This window comes from Puma concolor, chromosome B4 (assembly GCF_028749965.1).
Source record: "Puma concolor isolate L17-30 chromosome B4, mPumCon1.1.hap2, whole genome shotgun sequence".
Classification (NCBI taxonomy): domain Eukaryota; kingdom Metazoa; phylum Chordata; class Mammalia; order Carnivora; family Felidae; genus Puma; species Puma concolor.
The window spans coordinates 71,364,503-71,384,814 of record NC_141673.1 but is presented as its reverse complement, the minus strand read 5'-3'; the positions used below and the strand labels follow the sequence as shown (position 1 = coordinate 71,384,814).

At 38.5% G+C, this 20,312-nt stretch overlaps 1 protein-coding gene across 6 annotated transcripts in view; it reads left to right on the top strand.

The window, feature by feature from the left end:
* Nucleotides 1-20,312, top strand: part of TMEM117 (transmembrane protein 117) — a 497,242-nt gene that overhangs the window by 195,876 nt on the left and 281,054 nt on the right. Inside the window, exons 1-2 of one of the 6 annotated variants that reach the window (XM_086713607.1) lie at nt 16,600-16,709; nt 16,991-17,039. The exons of the other annotated variants lie outside the window; for them this stretch is intronic. Of the exons in view, the coding sequence (XP_086569733.1) occupies nt 17,005-17,039 (35 nt within the window). The 5' untranslated portion in view covers nt 16,600-16,709; nt 16,991-17,004. Of the gene's footprint in view, nt 1-16,599; nt 16,710-16,990; nt 17,040-20,312 lie in introns of those variants that run through there. 6 annotated transcript variants of the gene reach the window in all.

The window sequence follows — 20,312 nt, the reverse complement described above, 5'->3', positions numbered from 1 at the left end:
GAGAGTGTATTCTTTGAAGCATGAGCTTTCCCTGTTAGGTGCCTTTCATTCTTTCTTTCCTCTGTGCAGAAAAGGTCACTATCTGGGGATAATTATTCACTTCACCTTTTCTACCTGGTGAGGCAGCCTGAATTCCCAAGACCTGTCCTTTTCAGTGCTCCTCACTGGATTTCAGGCCCCCGTGCTAAGCCCAATTTATGCATTGACATCATATGTTTACAGCGGCATAACAATGACCATGTTGGATTCTGTGCTGAATATATTCTCGTGCTGTTTCTTCCTGTGTAAAGGAGCACTCCACACTATAGGTTTCATCAGACATTTAAACCAGTACTCCCTATGCAGGGTGAAAGTTCATCTTAAATCCAGTAAGGAAACTTTATATGGGAGAACATCTCTGAGACCTTTGTACCATCTAGTATTAGCAGAATTCCTGAAAATTACATTTAGCTAGGATGCTGTGAGGATTAAATGGCATCAGTTTGACATGGAGTAAGTGTTCATTAAATGTAATCAATGAAGAAAATGATTTTGATTCTATTTTGTTCAAATTTGGCACATATCATGTTTTGCTATTCATAAGGCTGCCTTACTACAGTTTTATTTTAAATGTCAGGAAAGCTCTCATTTTATAGTTTTTTGGTTGCTACTGTTGTACTTGTTTTATTTTCCATAATTAGCTGAAAACGAATTTGTCATGGACTTTGTCTCATTTATCCATATCGTACCTAGGAAACTGCTTAACATATAATAAATGCTCACTAAATGTTGTTTTGGTTGAATTAGTAAATGGTCCAGGGTATATTTATGTTGAAACCACAGATTTAAGAAATATAGTTGGCCAGTAAAGCATCATCTGTATTCATTTGGACTTATAAATAAAACTCATAAAGGGGCACCTGGGTGGCTCAGTTGGTTGAGAATCTGATTTTTGATTTTGGCTCAGGTCATGATCCCAGGATCATGGGATTGAGCCCCGAGAAGGGATTCTCTCCTTCTTTCCCTCTGCTCCCTCCCCTGCTTGCACTCTCTCTCTCTAAAGTAAAAAAAAAAAAAAAAAAAAATTAAGATCAATCAATCAATCAATCAATCTCAGAAAGTAATTATCATTTCAAGGTGGCTGGCTAGTGGTTCTGGGGCTCTGCTATACCCACTTTGCCTGGGTCAGTGTTACCAAGTTATCATTGGATAGCTTGTTGTGACTATACATTCAGGAGTAGATTACCTTCAGCTCTCTCCTACAGGGCTCAGGAGTCCATTCTCAGTAATGCAGAAAATAGCCTGAGAAAAATACATTCAGGGGAAAGCAAAATTATGCTTTCTTGCCTATGAAAGATACTTGCTAGTAGAAAATCTTAGCCTTTGTATATTACCTCATTAAATCTGTATTACTTTGAAATTATATCATTTCCTTCTTCTTGGGAGAAATGATCTTTATTCCCATGCCTAGCTATTCTTGAATATAATAATTATAAAATGTATAAAAATACTGTCCTGTCTGTCCCCTTCTTATGGCTATCTTCCCAGAGAGGAGAAAGAGAAGAAATAAAGTAGAGCTCTTTTTAAAATTGTAAATTCCTCTGGAGGCACAGTTTCTGGAGAGACACAGAGGGAGAGAAAGTAAGAGAGAAAGAGACAGAGAGAGAGAGAGAGAGAGAGAGAGATATCAAAATTTTCCAAAAGCCATTACACCTTGCCCTAGTTCTAGCTTGTCTTTTTCTTGATCCAGTCTTTGTCAGGACTGAATTTACTAAAAGAGCCTTTATTCCAGGTTTTTCTGTGGATCCTAAAATGATTTCTCAAGTTGTTCTGTAGTATGGAGTTTTAAGTTACATAAGTTTTTCACCTTTACCAAGGTTTTCTACTATAAGTCATGTAAGAACAATTTATTCCCAACTATCAGTTTTAACAAAGCATGACCTGGAACGCTAACAATGGAAAATGGAGCTATTCTCTGCCACAGCTTTTATTTCAGTAAGATATTGAATGTTTAAAATGCTTTGGCTTGGGAGTCCTGGATATTACTGCTAGCTTTTGAATCCTGCCGACATCATACTTTGGTCCTGTGTTCCACTCCAGAGCTAGGTTCATTCTCCAGGCTGGCTTTACACTCAGATCCCATTCAGATCCAGACCTGCTGGACTTTCTCTGCTCCTGGCTCATGTCCCAAACAAAAATATGTCTGGGGGTAGATCAGAGATTCAGATGGCTGAGGGCCATTTGTAAGCATTTGTACTGTATTATTTGAGATTTTAGTGAGTTGTCATGATACCAAGCAAAACAGTGAAGCCCAGTTTTTAAAAATAGTTCTCACTTTATGCACTACAATGCATGAACATAATATAAGAGGCCAAACGATATTTATGGATTATTATTACATCAACCAGGGTCAGCTCCTGAATCTCGTTTCCCAACACCAACAACTTTTATCTCATTTTTATTAAATTAATATTCATTATAAATAATTGCTGACATAGATGTATTCCTATCCTAGTTCTTTTTACTTGTTGTCTGTGCCGCACAGAACGTTTAGTCTCAAATTAATGTCCAATTATATTAGTAATTTTACAAAAAATAGCTCAGTGAGAATTTCAATCAACATATTTCTCCATAAAATACTTTTGTGTTCACTAATTGTTTCAAGGTTTTTTTGAGCAAGAAATGTGTTGGACACTTCTTATGTGTACCTTAGAGCAATATGCTAAACCTAAGTACTCAATTAGCACTTTAGTTGATATAACAGAAGTTGAATGTTTTTCTTTTCCATTTGTATTATTTTTAAACTCACAACTGTATCACATTAAAAGATAAGCTCCCAAGTGTATACCATTTAAAGATACTTCTCTCTGCTTCTTTAATGTATACATATACTTACCAAAGGAGCAAATAATGTGTGCTTTATTTGCTTATAAAGTTCATTTAAGGAGATCTACACTTACGGCATAAAAACAGTAGTTCTCAAATGTTTTGATATCAGGACCCCTTTACAGTCTTTTTTTGTTTTCAAGTTTATTTATTTATTTTGAGAGAGACAGAGCAGGTGGGGGAGGGGCAGAGAGAGAGAGAGAGAGAGAGGGAGAGAGGGAACAGAATCCCAAGCAGGCTCCACGCTGCCAGGGCAGTACTGTATGCAGGGCTCCAACCCACGAAACTGTGACATCACAACCTGAGCTGAAACCAAGACTCAGACACTTAACCAACTGAGCCACTTAGGTGCCCCCAGGATCCCTTTACACTCTTAACAATTATTGAGGACCCTGCAGATTTACTTCTGAAAAGTCAGCAAAACATGAATGAGCACAAACACACCATGCTGCCAGCTGATACAGTGATGATGTCATCATACATCACTTAGCCTCTGAAAGAAAACTCCCTTGTACACTTGAGTTAATTAGAGTGAAAAGTCAAATATCAGGTGATTTTTGTTTTAAAAATAGTTGTTGCAGAACTAAAAGGGTCTCAGTACCTTCAGGGCACCCAGACGACACTTTAGGAACTGCCGCATGAAACATGAAGTGGTAATAAAGACAAATATTTGTAGAGTAGCTTCAAGTTTGCAATATGGTGTCACATATGTTTTCTATTTGACTTCCCCAATAATGCTGTGAGTTTATGATTATGTCATTTTACAGGTAAGAAAAAACTACGTTCAGGGAAATTAAGTGATTGGCTCAAGGGAACTCCACTAGCAAAATTAAACTGAGACCTTCCGATGGCAGAGCCTATGATTTTTCTATCGCAACATATTCCTCCCAAACCCGCCCAACCTAAAAGTTCTCTATGACACCAGGTTCGTCGAGTTAAATCTAGTTTCATCTCAACCTCCAGAGCACGAGACTGGTTTGAATGAGAACTGAGATCTCCATTTAACTTTTGAGTGGTCCTGGGAAGTCCAATCTGGTCCTGAAGGGTGAGTGTAGTTCCAGGGTAACCTGCAGAATTTGGGGTGGCTCTTAGTTGGATCCTTGGTAGTTCTGGGATTACAGCTACCATGAACCTATAATTCTGTCTCGGAATGTAGCTGTATTCTTTAGAGAAGTATGGTGGATACAGATGGTTTGCAGCTGGGGTGAGCCACTCAGGTTGCTGGATACCTGGACAGACTTGCCAAGCCTCTCCTAGGCTGAGCTGTAGCCTCCAGCACTGGACTAAAATGGCCAACAGCCAGGAGCAAAAATATCAAATACCATTTGCCTGGGAGCTGGCCCTAGTGTATTTATCTCTTTGGAGGACTGTACTTTCTGTACTATCTTTAAGCTTTAACCTTTGGGCAAATCAAAATGACAGCACTATATACCCTGTAAATCAAAAAGGACAGGGTCAAAGACCATTCTTTATCTCTGTTGCTGCTCAGGACTTTGATTCTTCAAGTATTAAACATGAAGAAAATGTGGAGCACAGGTGTAAAGGGACACAAGTGTGTGCTGTGTTAAGAAACTATAAATAACAATGTTAAATTTTCTCTGAAATGAATGGAAAGGGAGATTGAATTTGTAGAGATCTATAAAAAACTCTTTGGCTATTTTCTTTCCTTTGCAGTAAACTGATCTAGTTAGATGCCATAGAATGACTGCTTTATGAAAATAGAAAGTGGTAATATTTTTGAAACTGTATCTTTCATTGTTTTACTTATTTGCTAAAAACAAAGCAAAATAAACAAAATACTAACCATCGCAATGGGAGCTCTCTTCTGTTGACTGTGAAGAGAAAGTCTTTATTTCTTCACTTGGCATTTAGGTGATGTTTCATTGTGTGCCCAAATCAAAACTACCATTTCCATGTGGTCACCTCTTCTCCAAACCATTGCTCCCACCATCTTAAGCCAAGTTGGCCTATGTATTACCTACCCCTCCCCGAGATTCCCACCTCTGCACTTTTGCTCAGATGGTCCCCTCAGCTTAGAGTGCTCTTCCCTCATTTCCTTCCTTTGCTGTTTTTACCCATTCTTTGAACCCTTCTTTACCAGTTCAGTGCATGGTAGTCTCTTCTTTAGCTTTCTAAAGTGGGGGTTGGCAAAGCTTTTCAATAAAGATGGTAAATATTTCAGACTTTGGTGGGCCATAAGGTCTCCATTGCAACCGCTAAATTCTGCCTTTGCAACACAGAAACAGTCCTGGATGATACTGAAGCAAAGGAGTGTGGCTGTGTCTTAATAAAGTTCCTACAGATAATTTGTAATTATTTATGAGGGAGCTGCAGATTGCCAGCTCTTATTCTCCAGCATCTATCTGATTAGCAGTCACTTATCATGTACTCTCTTCTTTTCTTACTGTTTCGCGTGTTTATCCAGTACATTCCCAACTAGACTATAAGCTCCACGGAGATAACCTTATCATTCTTTGTATTTGTGTATCTGTCCTGGTACTTTAAACAGTATTTATTCAGACACTCAGATATTTGTAATTGACTTAAATGTTTTTTAAGGATGGGAAAACACTGACCCCTCTTGATTTCCGTTCCGTTGCTGTTTTGTTTGTGTCCTAATTGGTGCTGTGTTCATGTGTTGGTTCTTTCCTGAGCAAAGGCATCAGCCAATGCTGAGATGTAGTGGATTACCTCTCCGTGTTAAGATATATTAAAGATCAGGATAAATGCTTTAATGTGTATCCTAAGAAAAGATTTTATGAGTTATTTGTTGACAGAATGGTTATGATGAGACCTTTTGCTTAGCCTGCCAACATAGCACTCATTTCTTATGAGAACAAAGTACTGTAGTTTGGCCTCCTGATAGAAAGCCTGCTGAGTTTTACCATTTAATAAAATAGAGTACACAGTGTAATTTGTACAATGTCAAACTTCAGAGAACAATTTATAACAATAATGTTTCTATTTACAGCATGCCATTAAGGAAGGGACAATAAAATGTCAAGTTTGACAATATCCACTGATTGATATTAAGGTCAGAAGGGGAAACATTTCTGTTCTCAGCGTTGCAGAGTCAGCTGGCACAATAGAGGGCAGAATACAATCAACTTTGCATTCTTTCCAAAATTCAAAGCTTTGGAAAGGACAGCAGTCTAGATGTTATATTTACTCAAGAGAAGCTGAAGTGTAAAGACAGAAACAACTGAAAATTCCATGTTTCTAGTTCTCTCTCTCTCTCTCTCTCTCTCTCTCTCTCTCTCTCTGTTAGCCTGGAAAAAATTCTGATAAATATTAGTCCAGTCATCAGATTGTATTCATACTGTGTTGTAACTACCTGTTTGGATGTGTTAGCAGTACCCTGCAAATACTACACCCACATTTTCTAGTGACATAGATGGGGTCTGAGAAGATTAATTCCAAGCCATGACATTTGTAGAACTGACAAGGGAAAAAAAGTATAGCAGTCCCAGGTGATGGGGGGAGATACTCAGCTCAGATTCCTCATCTTGGAACATGAATTAGTATGATTCACAGGTATGCTGATCACAGTGAAGAATCTGATATGTGTCAGCTACTTCTCTTTATAATAACATAACGCAGAGCTAAGTATAGAAATAAGGGATTCTCGTACTAGTGCGTGGGATTAAATGCTCTGCTTTGTGTAGGCATTTATTACATTCTAGATTCTTCACATGTTGATAAAGTCATAGGATTTCTAAAAGTATATTTCTCATTGTCACCTTCTGTCAAGATGTTGCTGTCTCAGAGCATACCGGTGAGCAGCTGAGCTCAGCACCATGGACCAGGTACCAAGCAGGACTTGAAACCTAGAACTAGGGGTTTTCCCGGGTGATGGATGATGAGAGCAACTTGCCCAGGAGGTGGAGGGTGATGTGCTCAAATGCTGGCTTGTGTCAATACCATTACTTTATCATTATCTGGGGAACGCCGAGGGACATTGAAATAGCATCACCTCTTGCCCCACACACAGGAGTGTGACACTGCCGATGAAATAGGAGTGGGGTTTGAGGCAGGAAAGTCCCCTTGAAACAGTGACATTTAGGTGGCAATCTGAAGGACAGTGAGCGATTAGACTGAGATGGGGGTGAGAAGGCAAGGTAAGGGTTTCAGGGAGAGGGAGACAGGTGAAAGTTCAAGATGAGTGTGACTAAATTCTGGATCTACAAGAATGAGGGAGCTGCAGATTGCCAGCTCTTATTCTCGAGCATCTATCTGATTAGCAGTCACTTAGGTGAGGCTTGCAGGTAGATTAGGCTAAGTTGAATTTTTTTTTTTTCTGAAGAAATAATGACACAACGGAATTTCTCGGATTTTTCAAGTTAAATTATATATCCCCAGCTCCCTATAGTATAAAACCAAGGACTTTTTTCTTTTTTCACTTTGCTATTTCTAATTACTATCACTTTCTTCAATCCCATTTTTAAAATTAATACCATAATTGTATAGTGCTTTTAAATCTATAAAATGTTTTTATGTATTTTGACATATATTATGTCATTCAATTCTCACAATTAATACGAATAAGAATCACAGAATCCAGGATACTTCTCAAAGAGGATGGAGGGTGTCAGCATAAATCTCAGAGTTTTGTTTTAGGCCAATTCTAATGTTCACAGTGAAAATCCAACAGATGTTAACAAATAATTTTTGATTTCCAACCCAACCAGGGGAGGTTCCTGTTTCTTGTTTCTGGGAAGTTATAAATCAGCCATGTCAGTGAGAATCACCTTTTATCATTGAGTGTGATCTTTTTAAGAAACGCCATTTCTCTGATGATTATACCTGTTGGTTATTTGTATATCTTCTTTGGAGAAAGGTATGTTAAGGGCCCTTGCCATTTCCCCCAAGTTTTATTCAGATGTAATAGATATGTAACATTGTGTAATTTTAAGGCATACAGTGTATTGATTTGATACATTTAACATATTGAAAAATACCACTATAGCATTATAATTTTTTTTTTTTTGCTATTGAAGTGTAAGAGTTCCTTGTATATTTTGAATTCTAACCCCTTATGAACTATGTGGTTTGTGAATATTTTTTCCCATTCTGTCAGTTTCCCTCTCAGTTTATTGACTAGTTACTTTGTTGTGCAGCAACGTTTTTAGTTTGGTGTAGTTTCCGTTGTCCATTTTTACTTGTGCTTTTAAATGTCATATTCAAGAAATCATTGCCAAAACCAATGTTATGAAGATTTTCCCCCTATGTTTTCTCATAGGAATTTTAGTTTTAGGTCTTGCGTTTAAGAGTTAATCCATTTTGAGTTGATGTTTGTGTATAGTGCAAATAAGGGTCCAGTTTCATTTCATTCTCTCTTTCTTCCTTTCTTTTTTTTTCTTTATCTCTTTCCCTTCTTTCCTTTATTTCCTGTATGTGGATATTCAATTTTCCTAACACCATTTGTTGAAGAGTCTGCTACCCTTTTCCTCTTGTGTATTCTTGGTACCCTTGTTGAAAGATCAGTTGACTGTATATGTGGATTTATTTCTGGGTTCTCTGTTCTGTTCCATTTGTCTGTGTATCTGCTTTATGCCAGTACCATACTATAAAGTCACAGTGAGATATCACCTCACACCAGTTAGGATGGACATTATCAAAAAACAAAAAATCATTAAGTGTTCATCAGGATGAGAGAAAAAAATTGGAATCCTTGTGCACTGTTGATGGGAATGTAAAATGGTGCAGCCACTGTAGAAAACAATACGGAGGTTTCTCAAAAAATTAAAAATGGAATTACCATATGATCCAGCAGTCCCACTTCTGGATATGTATCTGAAAAAATTGGATTCAGGATTTCAGAGAGATTATTTGTACTCTCACATTTGTTGCAGTATTATCCACAATACCCAAGATGTTGAAGTAAAAGAAATGGCCATTGATGGATGAATTGGATAAAGAAAATGTGGTATATGCATACAGTGGCATATTATTCAGCTTTAATAAAAAGGAAACCATGCCATATGCACAAATTGGATGGACCTTGAGCATATTATGCTAAGTGAAATAAGCTAGCTACAGAGGGATAAATACTGTATGATTCCAATGATATGAGATAAATAATCAAACCCAAAGAAGCAGAAAATAGAATACTGATTGATTGCCAGAGGCTGGGGTAGGGGCAAATGGGAGCTGGTTTTCAGTAGGTACAAAGTTTCAGTTGTGCAAGAAGAAAAAGAGATCTGCCATACAACGTGCTTCCAGTTAACGATAATGTACCATACACCGAAAAATACATTAAGTGGGGACAGCTTATGTTATGTTTTTTTTTTTTTTAACCTCAATAACAGCAAGGGAGAAATGTCACTCATTACTTTATGAGACACAACCATCTGAGGGACAAAAAGGTGGAACACATGTGAGAAAATTGATTCTTCTTGAAAGAAGGCAGGCATATAGCCTGGATGACCACTTAAGATTCCTCTAGCTATGGGCTTCTGTGATATAATAATAGCACTGCCTGAAAAAATATTAACTGGTTTGCATATCACTGTGCACGATTTAGAAATGCTGTTGGTAGTACAGGGACGATTCAGTAATGTTAATTTCCGAACAGAGTATATTAAAATACTAACAGTGGTATTTAAAAAGCTTGTGGATAAAAAGTCAAGGAGAATGAAAAGCAAAGCATAAAAGGATCTGCTTTAGCTGTGTCACTTATGATATATTATGGTCCTTGTTTGATACATGGCTATAATAAAGCATTGCCATTCAATTAGAGTAAGTTAACTTTAAAATTAATATTGTGCCTATGCTCGATTCCATTTAAAGAGCTGGAGAAAGGGAAGAGGATTTTGAACCATTCACTGTGCATTAGCTTCAATGACAGAATATAAATCATAGTAAGTCATAAGCCTCTGTCCAGTTCTGATCTCTGTGTGATGCATGTCAATGTCAGACTTTAAAAATGTATGCTTCAGTTAGAATGGCATGCATTTTGTAATTGGACAGAAGTAAGTAGAGTGGATTGAAGGTTATAATCTGGACCTTTGGAAATGTTTTGACAGTTTACCCAGGAGCCTGCATTTATTAATAGTAATGGTTCCTAAATTTTTATTTTGGCTGGCTTGCTGAATATATAGAAAGCCCTAGAAGGAGTGATGAAGGAAATGCATTAGTGAAAAGTATTAAAAAATTACCTTTGACATTTCTAGCACAGGAGCAAGTCCAGATGGTTGATAAAAGAGCATAAGTCAATCGATAGGAACATCCATTTTAATTTTTTCTTTCATGTTTGATACTTAAGTTCTCCCATTCCTGTTATGAAGACACATCAAGAGTTCCATTACTACTAAGAAAATATAATTCGTGGGTGTCCATGTCTATCTTTCTCAAAATTCACTCATTATCAATTAACAAACAGAGCAAATTAGGGAAATAACATGCACCTGTGTGTAAGTGCATATGTCTAGGGGGTACTCAACTAAAGAGAAAAGGGAGAAAAGGAGTTTAGAAGTTCCTACTGTGTGCTAGGGACTCTGTTAGACTTTTTGCCTAATTGATAAGAAACTGATAAGTATTGTTTGTTTGAAAGTAGGTGATGTTGTTTTATGTCTAGATACCACTGCATTTTTTACATCAGTCTTGTGATCTTACAAGCCCGTTAATTAATTAGTTACAATATTGCCATGCTGACTAACTTTTTTTGTGGAGGCTGGGGTCAAGGCAAAAAATACATTTTTCTGGCATTAAGGGATTCACTCTGTTACTACAGCTTGTTCTTTCTACCTCTTCAATGTGATTGGTAGTATAAAGAAAAGAGCATTTGTGTGTGTTATATACAGATGTGTCCCATATACAACAAATTTTGCAGAAGCATTTTAATGAGAATATGATCCTGAAGCATTAACAGTTTTATTTGCTTTATTTGGTTTAACATTCTTACCTTTTTTGGCTTTGTGTGTGTGAAATCTTCAAAACATACAATTCCTTTGCAATAACATTGAGAAAAATGAGCAAATTCATTCGATGTTGAGGATTGGGAAGTTATCTGACATGAAGTTCATGTTGAAGATTGTTTTCAGTGAGGGGGTAGGTGGTTTGTGGGTAGAAATGTGTTGAGACTATGTGGAGGTGAGTTGGAAGGTGAAAGGAGAAATCTAAATTGCTTCATACAAGTAGAATGGAATGGAGGTTGGACAGTGAGTACATCCCTACAGGAGTGGAAAGGAGAAAAGAAAGTGGGCCTTTAGATTGAAAAGAAAGTTGAGCAGAAAAATCCTTGGACACGAAGAAAGAGAGAAGAAAAGGCCCAGTTCACAGCTGTGACTTACTTTCAGCTTAGGTATTAATTTCCATGACTCAAAGATTGCTTCTAGATCCTCACCATGGCTAAATTGAAATTATACCAACTAGAAATAAAATAATCTGGAATAGGTCAAAAGGATTGTTGCTGGTGGTTGAGGACAGTTCAAATGTGCATCCATAATGAATTTTGAAATAAGGAACATAAGATGTCCCTCCTGAGATTTCATGTTAATATATTAGAGCAGAGATGGGTAAAGTCAGTTTTGGTATAAAATGGCCCCTGGGCCAGCAGGTTCTATAATAACCTGATTGAATATTCATGCATTTGAAAATAGAATATGCATTGGTCAGCCTTGAAAAACATAGAAAAAGATGAGTTGAGTTCATTCAGCCAACAGATATATATTGAATACCTACCAGGTGCCAAACATGGGATACAGTGATGAACAACATAGACGATGTCCCTGACCTTCTCAGAGGACTTACAATCATGGAAGTGAACGTTGGCATGTTGTGGCTGAGCACTGCCCAGGAGAAAGAGTATCAGTGATACCACTTTTCATTGCTGAGATCAACTCTCCTTTGAAGATAGAGGCAGCAGGCATTTTTGTCTGCTATCATGAGAGAATTGAAATCATCTAGCTAATACATCTTTTTCTGAGTCTATGCTAACCATGTAAGTTTCTGATCATAATTTGGATTCCCGGATGTGTGTGCCTGTTGGGGAAGAATACTCTAGTCAACAAATATGAGGACTTTGGTCCTTGTGTTGTTTATATTTCTCTTTTTAAATATGGCCATTAGCATCCTGTGTTTTACATCAATCTACTGTGAGTCCACCCCCAAGGGATGGATTCCTTCTCAGAATGCTGTCAAAATCAGATTTTTGAGTCTTGAAGTCTGGAGGCCAGATCCTATACAGTCATCACTCTCTGAGTTTCATGAGAAGCAGCCAGCTCAGTTTGTTGATGAAGGAGTGTCTCTGGTTAGCTCTTGTTCTGTCTTCAAATTTTTGGAAGGAATGGATCTTATTCAATTCCTTCAAAGAATATTGAGCATGCATCTGAGAGATATTACTTTTAAAGCAGTGGTGGAATAGACAAGCCTTCTTTTCTTGTTTCTTCATGGTCATTCCCTGTGGCATGCCTTGATTTCAAACTATCCCAGACACTTTCTGCCTCAGGCATGGCTGGCAAAGGGCCAGCCCATCATCTTAAGGGATACCTTGCTACTGTTGAGGGGAGGGAACGGTCTCATGATGTGTCAATTTGCTTTTGACATCTGGTTCTAGTCCATCTGTTCAGAAGTCTGCTGTTACTATTTAGTTACTGGCAAGGCCTTTCTCGGGCCTTAAAACAACAGCAAAAAGTCAACCTAAAGGGACTTCCACTTTTCTAAGCGGAAAAGAGACCTTAAGTAGAGCGGCAGCTAATTATTCTCTAACAAAATCAGTCTTCTCTCGGGATCAGTGTGTTTCTTTTATTTTTTTAAAACCCTTTAAGCACAAAATACTTAAATATATTTCTGGCTGATGATTAATAATCTGTTTTTACCATTGTCCTATGCAGATCCCAGTAAAATTTTGCTTGTCATGCCCCAAATGGAATTATAGTTCCCAGTGGACTTGGTTGAAGAGATTAGTATTAGCACTATACTTTTTTCATCCAGAGTAGAAGTGGCAAAGTCATGGAGTGAATGTTTTTCCTTAAGGATGCTGTAAGTACTTGGGTATGTGGTTGTTTCATTATTTTGCTATTAGTTAGGTTTACAAAAACCAACCAAACAAACAAACAAAAACAGTGACAAAATAGGATGTCTAAAACTTTAAAACAGTGTTTTTGTTTAGTTTTCATTAGCAGAACAACCCTGCTTCCAGACAAAATATGGTGAACCTGATAAAGTTAGAGATATGCTAGCTAAAGGCTAGATGGGAAGGTGAGTTGGGGAGAGTCGTAGCTTAGAACTTCATAAAACACAGTTCTGAAATCTTGAAGTTAGAATTCCAGCATCAAACGTTATTGCTGAAAAAGAGAATGAGAAAGAAACAATGATTATTTTGCCATATGCATATGGAAGAAGACTTTATGTATATGGAAAAAGTCCATCAAGACAAACTGGATGTTAGCAAAAAGGTTAACTGGGCCTAGAAGCCATAGGAAATTGGTAACTGCGCAAGCCATGTTAGCAGTGGGGACATTAAGAACGATGACTTCATACTGTATTAATGGGAACACTAGTTACAGATTGTAGAACATCAAAAGCAGCCTAAAGAAGTTTTCATGGGTGTTTGTTAAAATTTGAATGATTCTTCTTAGGTGAAGGAATCAGGCATATCAGGACTCTAGAGATGGTGACAAAGTTTAATTGAATTCATTTATCCTCTACAGTGAGCCAAACACAGTGCCAGGTATTTTTATAATATGTGGTGTTCTGAAAGCAGTGCTGAAGCTTAAAACAAAAACTATGGGTTATTTCATGCCCCATAAACATGCCAGATAGGAATCACTAGTCTTCTATTGCCTATTGATATGTGAGACAATGATACATAGTGACCGATATTGTTAGAATTGGGATTTACTCTTTCCCTTGGGAGTGCTGATTATTTTCTTTTCCGTGGGTTGTGCTAGTAGAGAGTTTGGAATGTATATGCACATCTATGCATGCAGAGGTCAACAAATTCCATTTAAATATTCTAATTGTGTCTTAGATACTGCACATATTAATGTTTAGAGACTTCATATCACAGGAATATTTAATGCCACATTCACTCTATTTTTAGTTATGTCTCACTCATTGCCAAATGGCGATGTGTTTTCACCCATAAAAGTGTAACACTTGATGATACTTTGATCATATTCTGCTTTGTCTCTTCTGTGGATAACCTCATCCAAAGCAAAACTCTCCTACCTCTTCAGTTTCCTTCGAGTTTATCCCATTCTTCACCACCATCATAAAACTTTTGGAGTAGTTTTATCTCTGAACATTTACTTCTCAGTGCACTGCTATTTGTCTCCTGCTTGCACTGCTAAGTAACAGCAGCTTCGTTAGGATCATCTGCTGTGACCTACCAGGCACTGATTCTGGAGCCTCTTTGCAGCCCGGTGCTCGCTCGTGTGCTCTTGAGGGTTTGGTGCTGTTTGCTGTGGGTGCCACTCTTCCATCCACTCCTAGCTTCTTCCTTTCCATCTCTCTCACAGACTCCCCTTCCTCTGTTCTTTCATGGCCCTTGAATGTGGACCCAAATCTTCCATTTCTAGAGCTTCTGTGTTAGTTTGGAACTCATCACCTCTTGCCTGGTCCCTTCGAAGGAACTCCCAATATGCTCACATAGTCTTGAACTTAAACCTCTCCCACCCACTCCAGATCGCACTACATACTCTGGCCAGAGTAGAGTAGTCACCCGTTAAAACAAACCTGATTCTCTACTTGATTGCTTAAAGCATCCATTGCCCAATGGACACAATTTAAAATTTTTTGTCACGGCGCACAAGCACCCTCTGAGTCTGGCTTTCATTTTCTGTTCCTGCCTCAAGTCCCTCCTGTCTTCTCCCTTCACCAAGCAGGGACTGGCTGCCTCTGAACTGGTGATGTCCACCTGTCTGTTCTTTCTCTGTCGTCTAGCAATCTCCAACATGTTTAATCTCTTTCCGTCTCCCCGCCACTGCACTACAACAGGGGTAACCACAGTGTCTGTATTACGGGGAGATTGTGATGTTCGAAGCAAATAAGGCCTGTGTCACTGCTGAACTTCCTACAAGCATAAGATGATCTATACACGTTCATTGTGGCTCTTGTTATTAGATCACTCTGAGGTGGGCTCAGGGGGATTTGCAGAAGACGTTCAGGAAACCAATAAAGGTAATTAAAAGTTTAGAAAATTAGGAGCGTGAAAAACAGGTAAAGAAACGATTTTTCAGCCAAGAGAAGAAAATGCCTGAGGGGAGATATAAGAAAGAAAAATGATTTCCTAGAGGATAGACTCAGACCATCCTCCATTAATATTGAGAAGAAAACACAGCAAAGCATGTAGGATTTATATTTGCCATAAGGAACATTTCCCAGATAAGGGATTGGCTATCTAGAATAGTTTATTCACAAAACTCTCAAAATTTATCTATAGATCTAAAAAGATATATTTTCTTCTGTCTGCCCAATTTAGGTCTGGAGCGGCCCGAATGCAGAGAAGTGAATTAGGTGATTTCTTGCCGGCCTTTTTTCCTCCGTGTGCCGGTCCATCTTTCAGCGGTTCTTTTTGCTTCTCTTCATCTCTCTGAATGTCTCTCTCTGGCTTTCTGTCTCTTTGTCTCTCTATGCCTGTTTCTCTCTCTGTTTGTCTTTCTCCTTGCTCTCTTCTCGAATTTCTCCCATCATCCTCCTGCCCTTCTGCCCCATCCTCCCGGCCCCATTATGAGGTGGAAACAAAAGCTTTGCAGAAACAGTCCACACAGTGCTATTCTGCTTTTCTTCTCTCAAGTTCATTGTATCTTTTGGGTGGCATCGCAGCTCTTTTGGATTAGAGGAACATTTCTGTTTCTGTAATGAGTTGAGGACAGAAACGTTTTTGTGATCACTTCCTTTAATAATACTACTTTGTGAGATCGTGTTCCTCTTGTAATACACTTTCCTCAGCACAACCCTATTATCTTTTCCTTGTGAGGAGATTTTTCCTATAACTTGTGGACAACACGTTTTCTCCGAAAAATGTGAAGTTGCTTCATTACCGATATTGGAAGTGCATGTGGAGGGACATTGATTGGTGGCACTTCTCTGAGGAGGAAGGGGCGCCACAGAGTGCCCTGCTCACCTTTGAGCGATGTCTTTGCAGGTTCCTTTTATAACCATTGAGTTTAGTAGATTATAGTTGTTCCTTGTAGTGTCTTTCTATTTACCTGTGTACTCCCCACCTTTCTTTTGTTGCTGGTGGAAGTCATGTTTGTCTTTCATTAACGTTGCCTCAAATTTCTTCTCTATGATTTTTTTTTTTGTTCTTTACATTCCTTTTTAATTTTCAGCCTTTTTTGGGGCAGATTTTGTCTTCTCTTTTTCTGGGATTGGGGTCTTTACGGATGCAGCCAACTCTAGCGTCCTGTCACTTGGCGTGTGGATGGATCCCAGCACCTGCTACAGGAATCAACTCAGCAACAGGGTGACAGATGTTAGACTTTGTATGATTTGTAAGAAAGTTATATGGCTGAATTAATACAACCATTTTCCCCTCCTCCTGAGCAGCCATAATATCTCATCCTTAAGTTTTTATCTGGTGTTTACTGGATTTTCCCTTTAAGCATTTTAGAAGACAACAGGTAATTTAAGTTTGCTGCTTCTTTTTTTTTCCCCACTAACTCGCACATCCTGGTTGAAGAGAACAATGTAGTGTCCATTATCATGAGTTCATTGTGACCCACCAAACTCCAGAACTAAACCTTTACTATATAAATTCTAGTTAAGAATGTCTAGTAAGACGTTGGCACTTCGCTTGGAGGGCACAAGAGAAAGAATCAAGACAAGAGAAAGGAGCCATGGTTAAGTGAAATGTGGAGTTGCCAGAGTGTAAATAAACCCTCTTCACTACCATTTCTTTTTTTTTTTTTTTTTTTTTTTTTTTTTTTTTTTTTTTTTTTTTTAATTATTTTTTTTTTTCCAACGTTTATTTATTTTTTGGGACAGAGAGAGACAGAGCATGAACGGGCGAGGGGCAGAGAGAGAGGGAGACACAGAATCGGAAACAGGCTCCAGGCTCTGAGCCATCAGCCCAGAGCCCGACGCGGGGCTCGAACTCATGGACCGCGAGATCGTGACCTGGCTGAAGTCGGACGCTTAACCGACTGCGCCACCCAGGCGCCCCTTCACTACCATTTCTATAGATGCTACTAAATGGAAGCTGCCTTGGAAAGCTTATTTGGAGCCAAGTATAAGTAGTGTTGCTATAAAGCAGAATCATTACTTAGTATATTACCTGTGACAGCAAAATACAGTCACTTGAATCATACCTTTACATTCCCTCCCTCTCTCATTTTCTTCCTTTATTATTATTTTCTTTATTATTTTGAGCACAATCAATTCAATCACAATTATATTATTTAAATGTTTTTAATTAAGTAGCACTTAGCATTTTGGTTGTTGTTCTGTTACAGATATTTATTAAGCCCATGCCTTTTGCTAGGCATTACTTCATTACCTGACTTATTAATTCATTTAAGACCCACAAAGGCCCTGTGATTGGTACTGTCTCCATTTTATTTTATTTTTTTTAATTTTTTTTTTCAACGTTTATTTATTTTTGGGACAGAGAGAGACAGAGCATGAACGGGGGAGGGGCAGAGAGAGAGGGAGACACAGAATCGGAAACAGGCTCCAGGCTCTGAGCCATCAGCCCAGAGTCCGACACGGGGCTCGAACTCACGGACCGCGAGATTGTGACCTGGCCGAAGTCGGACGCCAACCGACTGCGCCACCCAGGCGCCCCATCCATTTTAAATGTAATAAAGGAGACACAGGTTTCAAAGAGGGTTTCAAAGAGTAACTTGTCTGAGGCCAAACATGACTATAAGTGACAGAGCCTAAGATTTCTTTCAATTGAATGCCAGTTTTCCTTCCATTATACCTTCTCTGTGCCCGTTGTTCTCCTTTGAATGGCAATTATATATTATCATTACTTTGAATAGCAGTTATATGTCTGGGAATACACGTTTGAAGCATGGAAAATTTCTCCTATAGGTTATATAATCTGGCTAATTGACACCATATTAATAATTGAGAAATGAATATATACTGAGTATTTTTCATGCGGAATAAAAGATGAATTCTAATTGTAGTGTACATTGAATATTGATCGTCTCGGTTTTTGAGACTGCTTAGTCTTGTTCACAGAAATGTAGACTTTCCTATGTCAAACAGAGTTTATATAGTACTTGTTATTCTTAAATGTCTCTTTCCTTTTTATGCTATTTTACTAACATTGAATTCATAATCTAAGGGCTCTTCCTTCAGATGACAATCAGGATGAATGGTTACTTGGCTACCTGTCAATAAAGTTAATGCTGATACAATAAAACAGCAACAATACGACAATGGACATTTATTGAGTATTTATTAGGGGTCAGGCAAGAAAAGTTCAGTAAGCTTTCCCCTATTCCCCAGGGCTGGCTGATAAACTGTAGGGCGAGGATTTGAACCTGGGTTTGCATGATTCAGAGCTCAGATGGTTAACAGCTACAAAAAAATTAATAAAGTTCAAGAAATAAAAGATATTATAAATGTTTATAATTCAAAAATACAAGAAATTCGGAAACTCTTTGGACATCTGCCAGTCTTGTTTCCTTTGCAGACAGATGGCTATCTATGAAACATTTTCTCTTCATGTTTTGGAGAAGCAGCATGCAATTGTTGTAGTGTAGGGCTTCCAGAAGTTGCCCATGTCCTACTGTGGGTCGATTTAATAACATGACAAAGAACCACTAAGTGTGTGACTTGGCTTCTAGGGGTCAAATAGTCCCTTTGGATATTTGTTTATTTGGATTTATAACTTTGGTTGTCTGTTTATTTTTCATTCTGATGCTTTGTAGTAAAATATATAAAGTCTTCTCCACAGTTTAACATAGACTAAACCTTCTTTCAGTGATATGTTGAACTATGATACGATATGGTATGAAATTATACTGCTTTGTGGCAAAATATAAACTAAAATTAAGTGGCTCACCTCTGCATTTAGAACTGTATTTTTAGCATAGTAATGGATGAGTTTTAGCATTCACCCATTACTACTACCCAAACTCAGGGCTACCGAACCCAGACCTCAAGGGAAACTTCCTCTGTACAGCTCTGGGGTGGTGGCCTTGCATCTGCTTGACCAAAGGGACCATTCCCACATTCTCTTCTTTTTTGTTCTGTAGCCTCTGAAAAGTAATTTATTCTCTCTGTGCTTTGTTTTCCTCATCTAGTCCATGAGGCTAATCGTATTTAGCACTAACCCCCATCACAGCAGGCTTCTGAGATTAATAAGGTTGTATTCATTGAGCATCCTGGATGTTGAAAAGTCACTGCCTAAGTGTTAGTAGCAGTGTAAGAGGTGGAGGTGGGGAACATGTTATTCTGTGTACTTACGCAATCAACAATTTTATTTCCTGTAAAAATGCTACTACTCCCAGATTTCCTACATGGGATGCTATATTCTAGACATGCTAGTTTAATTTTTATAAGTAAGAATTTGAAACTAGCCATGGATAAATGTGTATCTAGTCTTCAGTTCACTGTAGAAATTTCTTTTGAAAACTTTATTCTGGGGGCGCCCAGGTAGCTCAGTCGGTCAGGCGTCCAACTTGAGCTCGGGTCTTGATCTCACGGTTTGTGGGTTTGAGCCCTGGGTCGGGCCCTTCGCTGACAGCTCAGAGCCTGGAGCCTGCTTTGGATTCTGTGTCTTAGTCTCTCTCTGCCCCTCTACCTCTTGTGTTCTGTCTCTCTCTGTCTCTCAAAAATAAATAAATATAAAAAAATACAAACATTCTGAGTGAATTCTCAGAAAGGACCATAAATCACATATTTTCTTGCCTTAAAGAGCTGTATACATAAACTGTTTCAGGGTTGGCAAATGTGTAGCATATGTGTTACCCGCTGTGCTACCCACTTCTCCTTCTGCACACACAGCAGACTTTGCCGATTCATTAAAATCCTCTATTCTCTTGAGTAAATACAGAACCTCAGACTTCTCCACAACACAGTGTCCCAGACAGCTATGACCAGTCAATCAGAGGTGGGGATGAATTAAAGCCTCTGTCATTCCTGGGGTGCCTGGGTGACTCAGTTGTTTAAGTGTCCAGCTCTTGGTTTCGACTCAGGTCATGATCCCACAGTGTGTCAGTTCCAGCCCCATGTTGGGCTCCACACTGATAGCAGAGCCTGCTTGGGATTCTCTCTCTCCCTCTGCCTTTACTGCTCCCGTGCCTTTGTGTGTGTGTGTGCTTTCTTTCTCTCTCTCTCTCTCAAAATAAATAAAGTTAAAAAAATTAAAGCCTCCATCATTCCTGATCAACTCTGCCTTTCTAATTTACTGGTAAAGAATCTAAAGTGAAAATATTGGCGCATCTGGGTGGCTCAGTCGGTTGAGCATCTATATGACTCTTTATTTAGACTCGGGTTATGATCCCAGAGTCTTGGGATTGAGTCTTGTGTCAGTTCCACGCTGA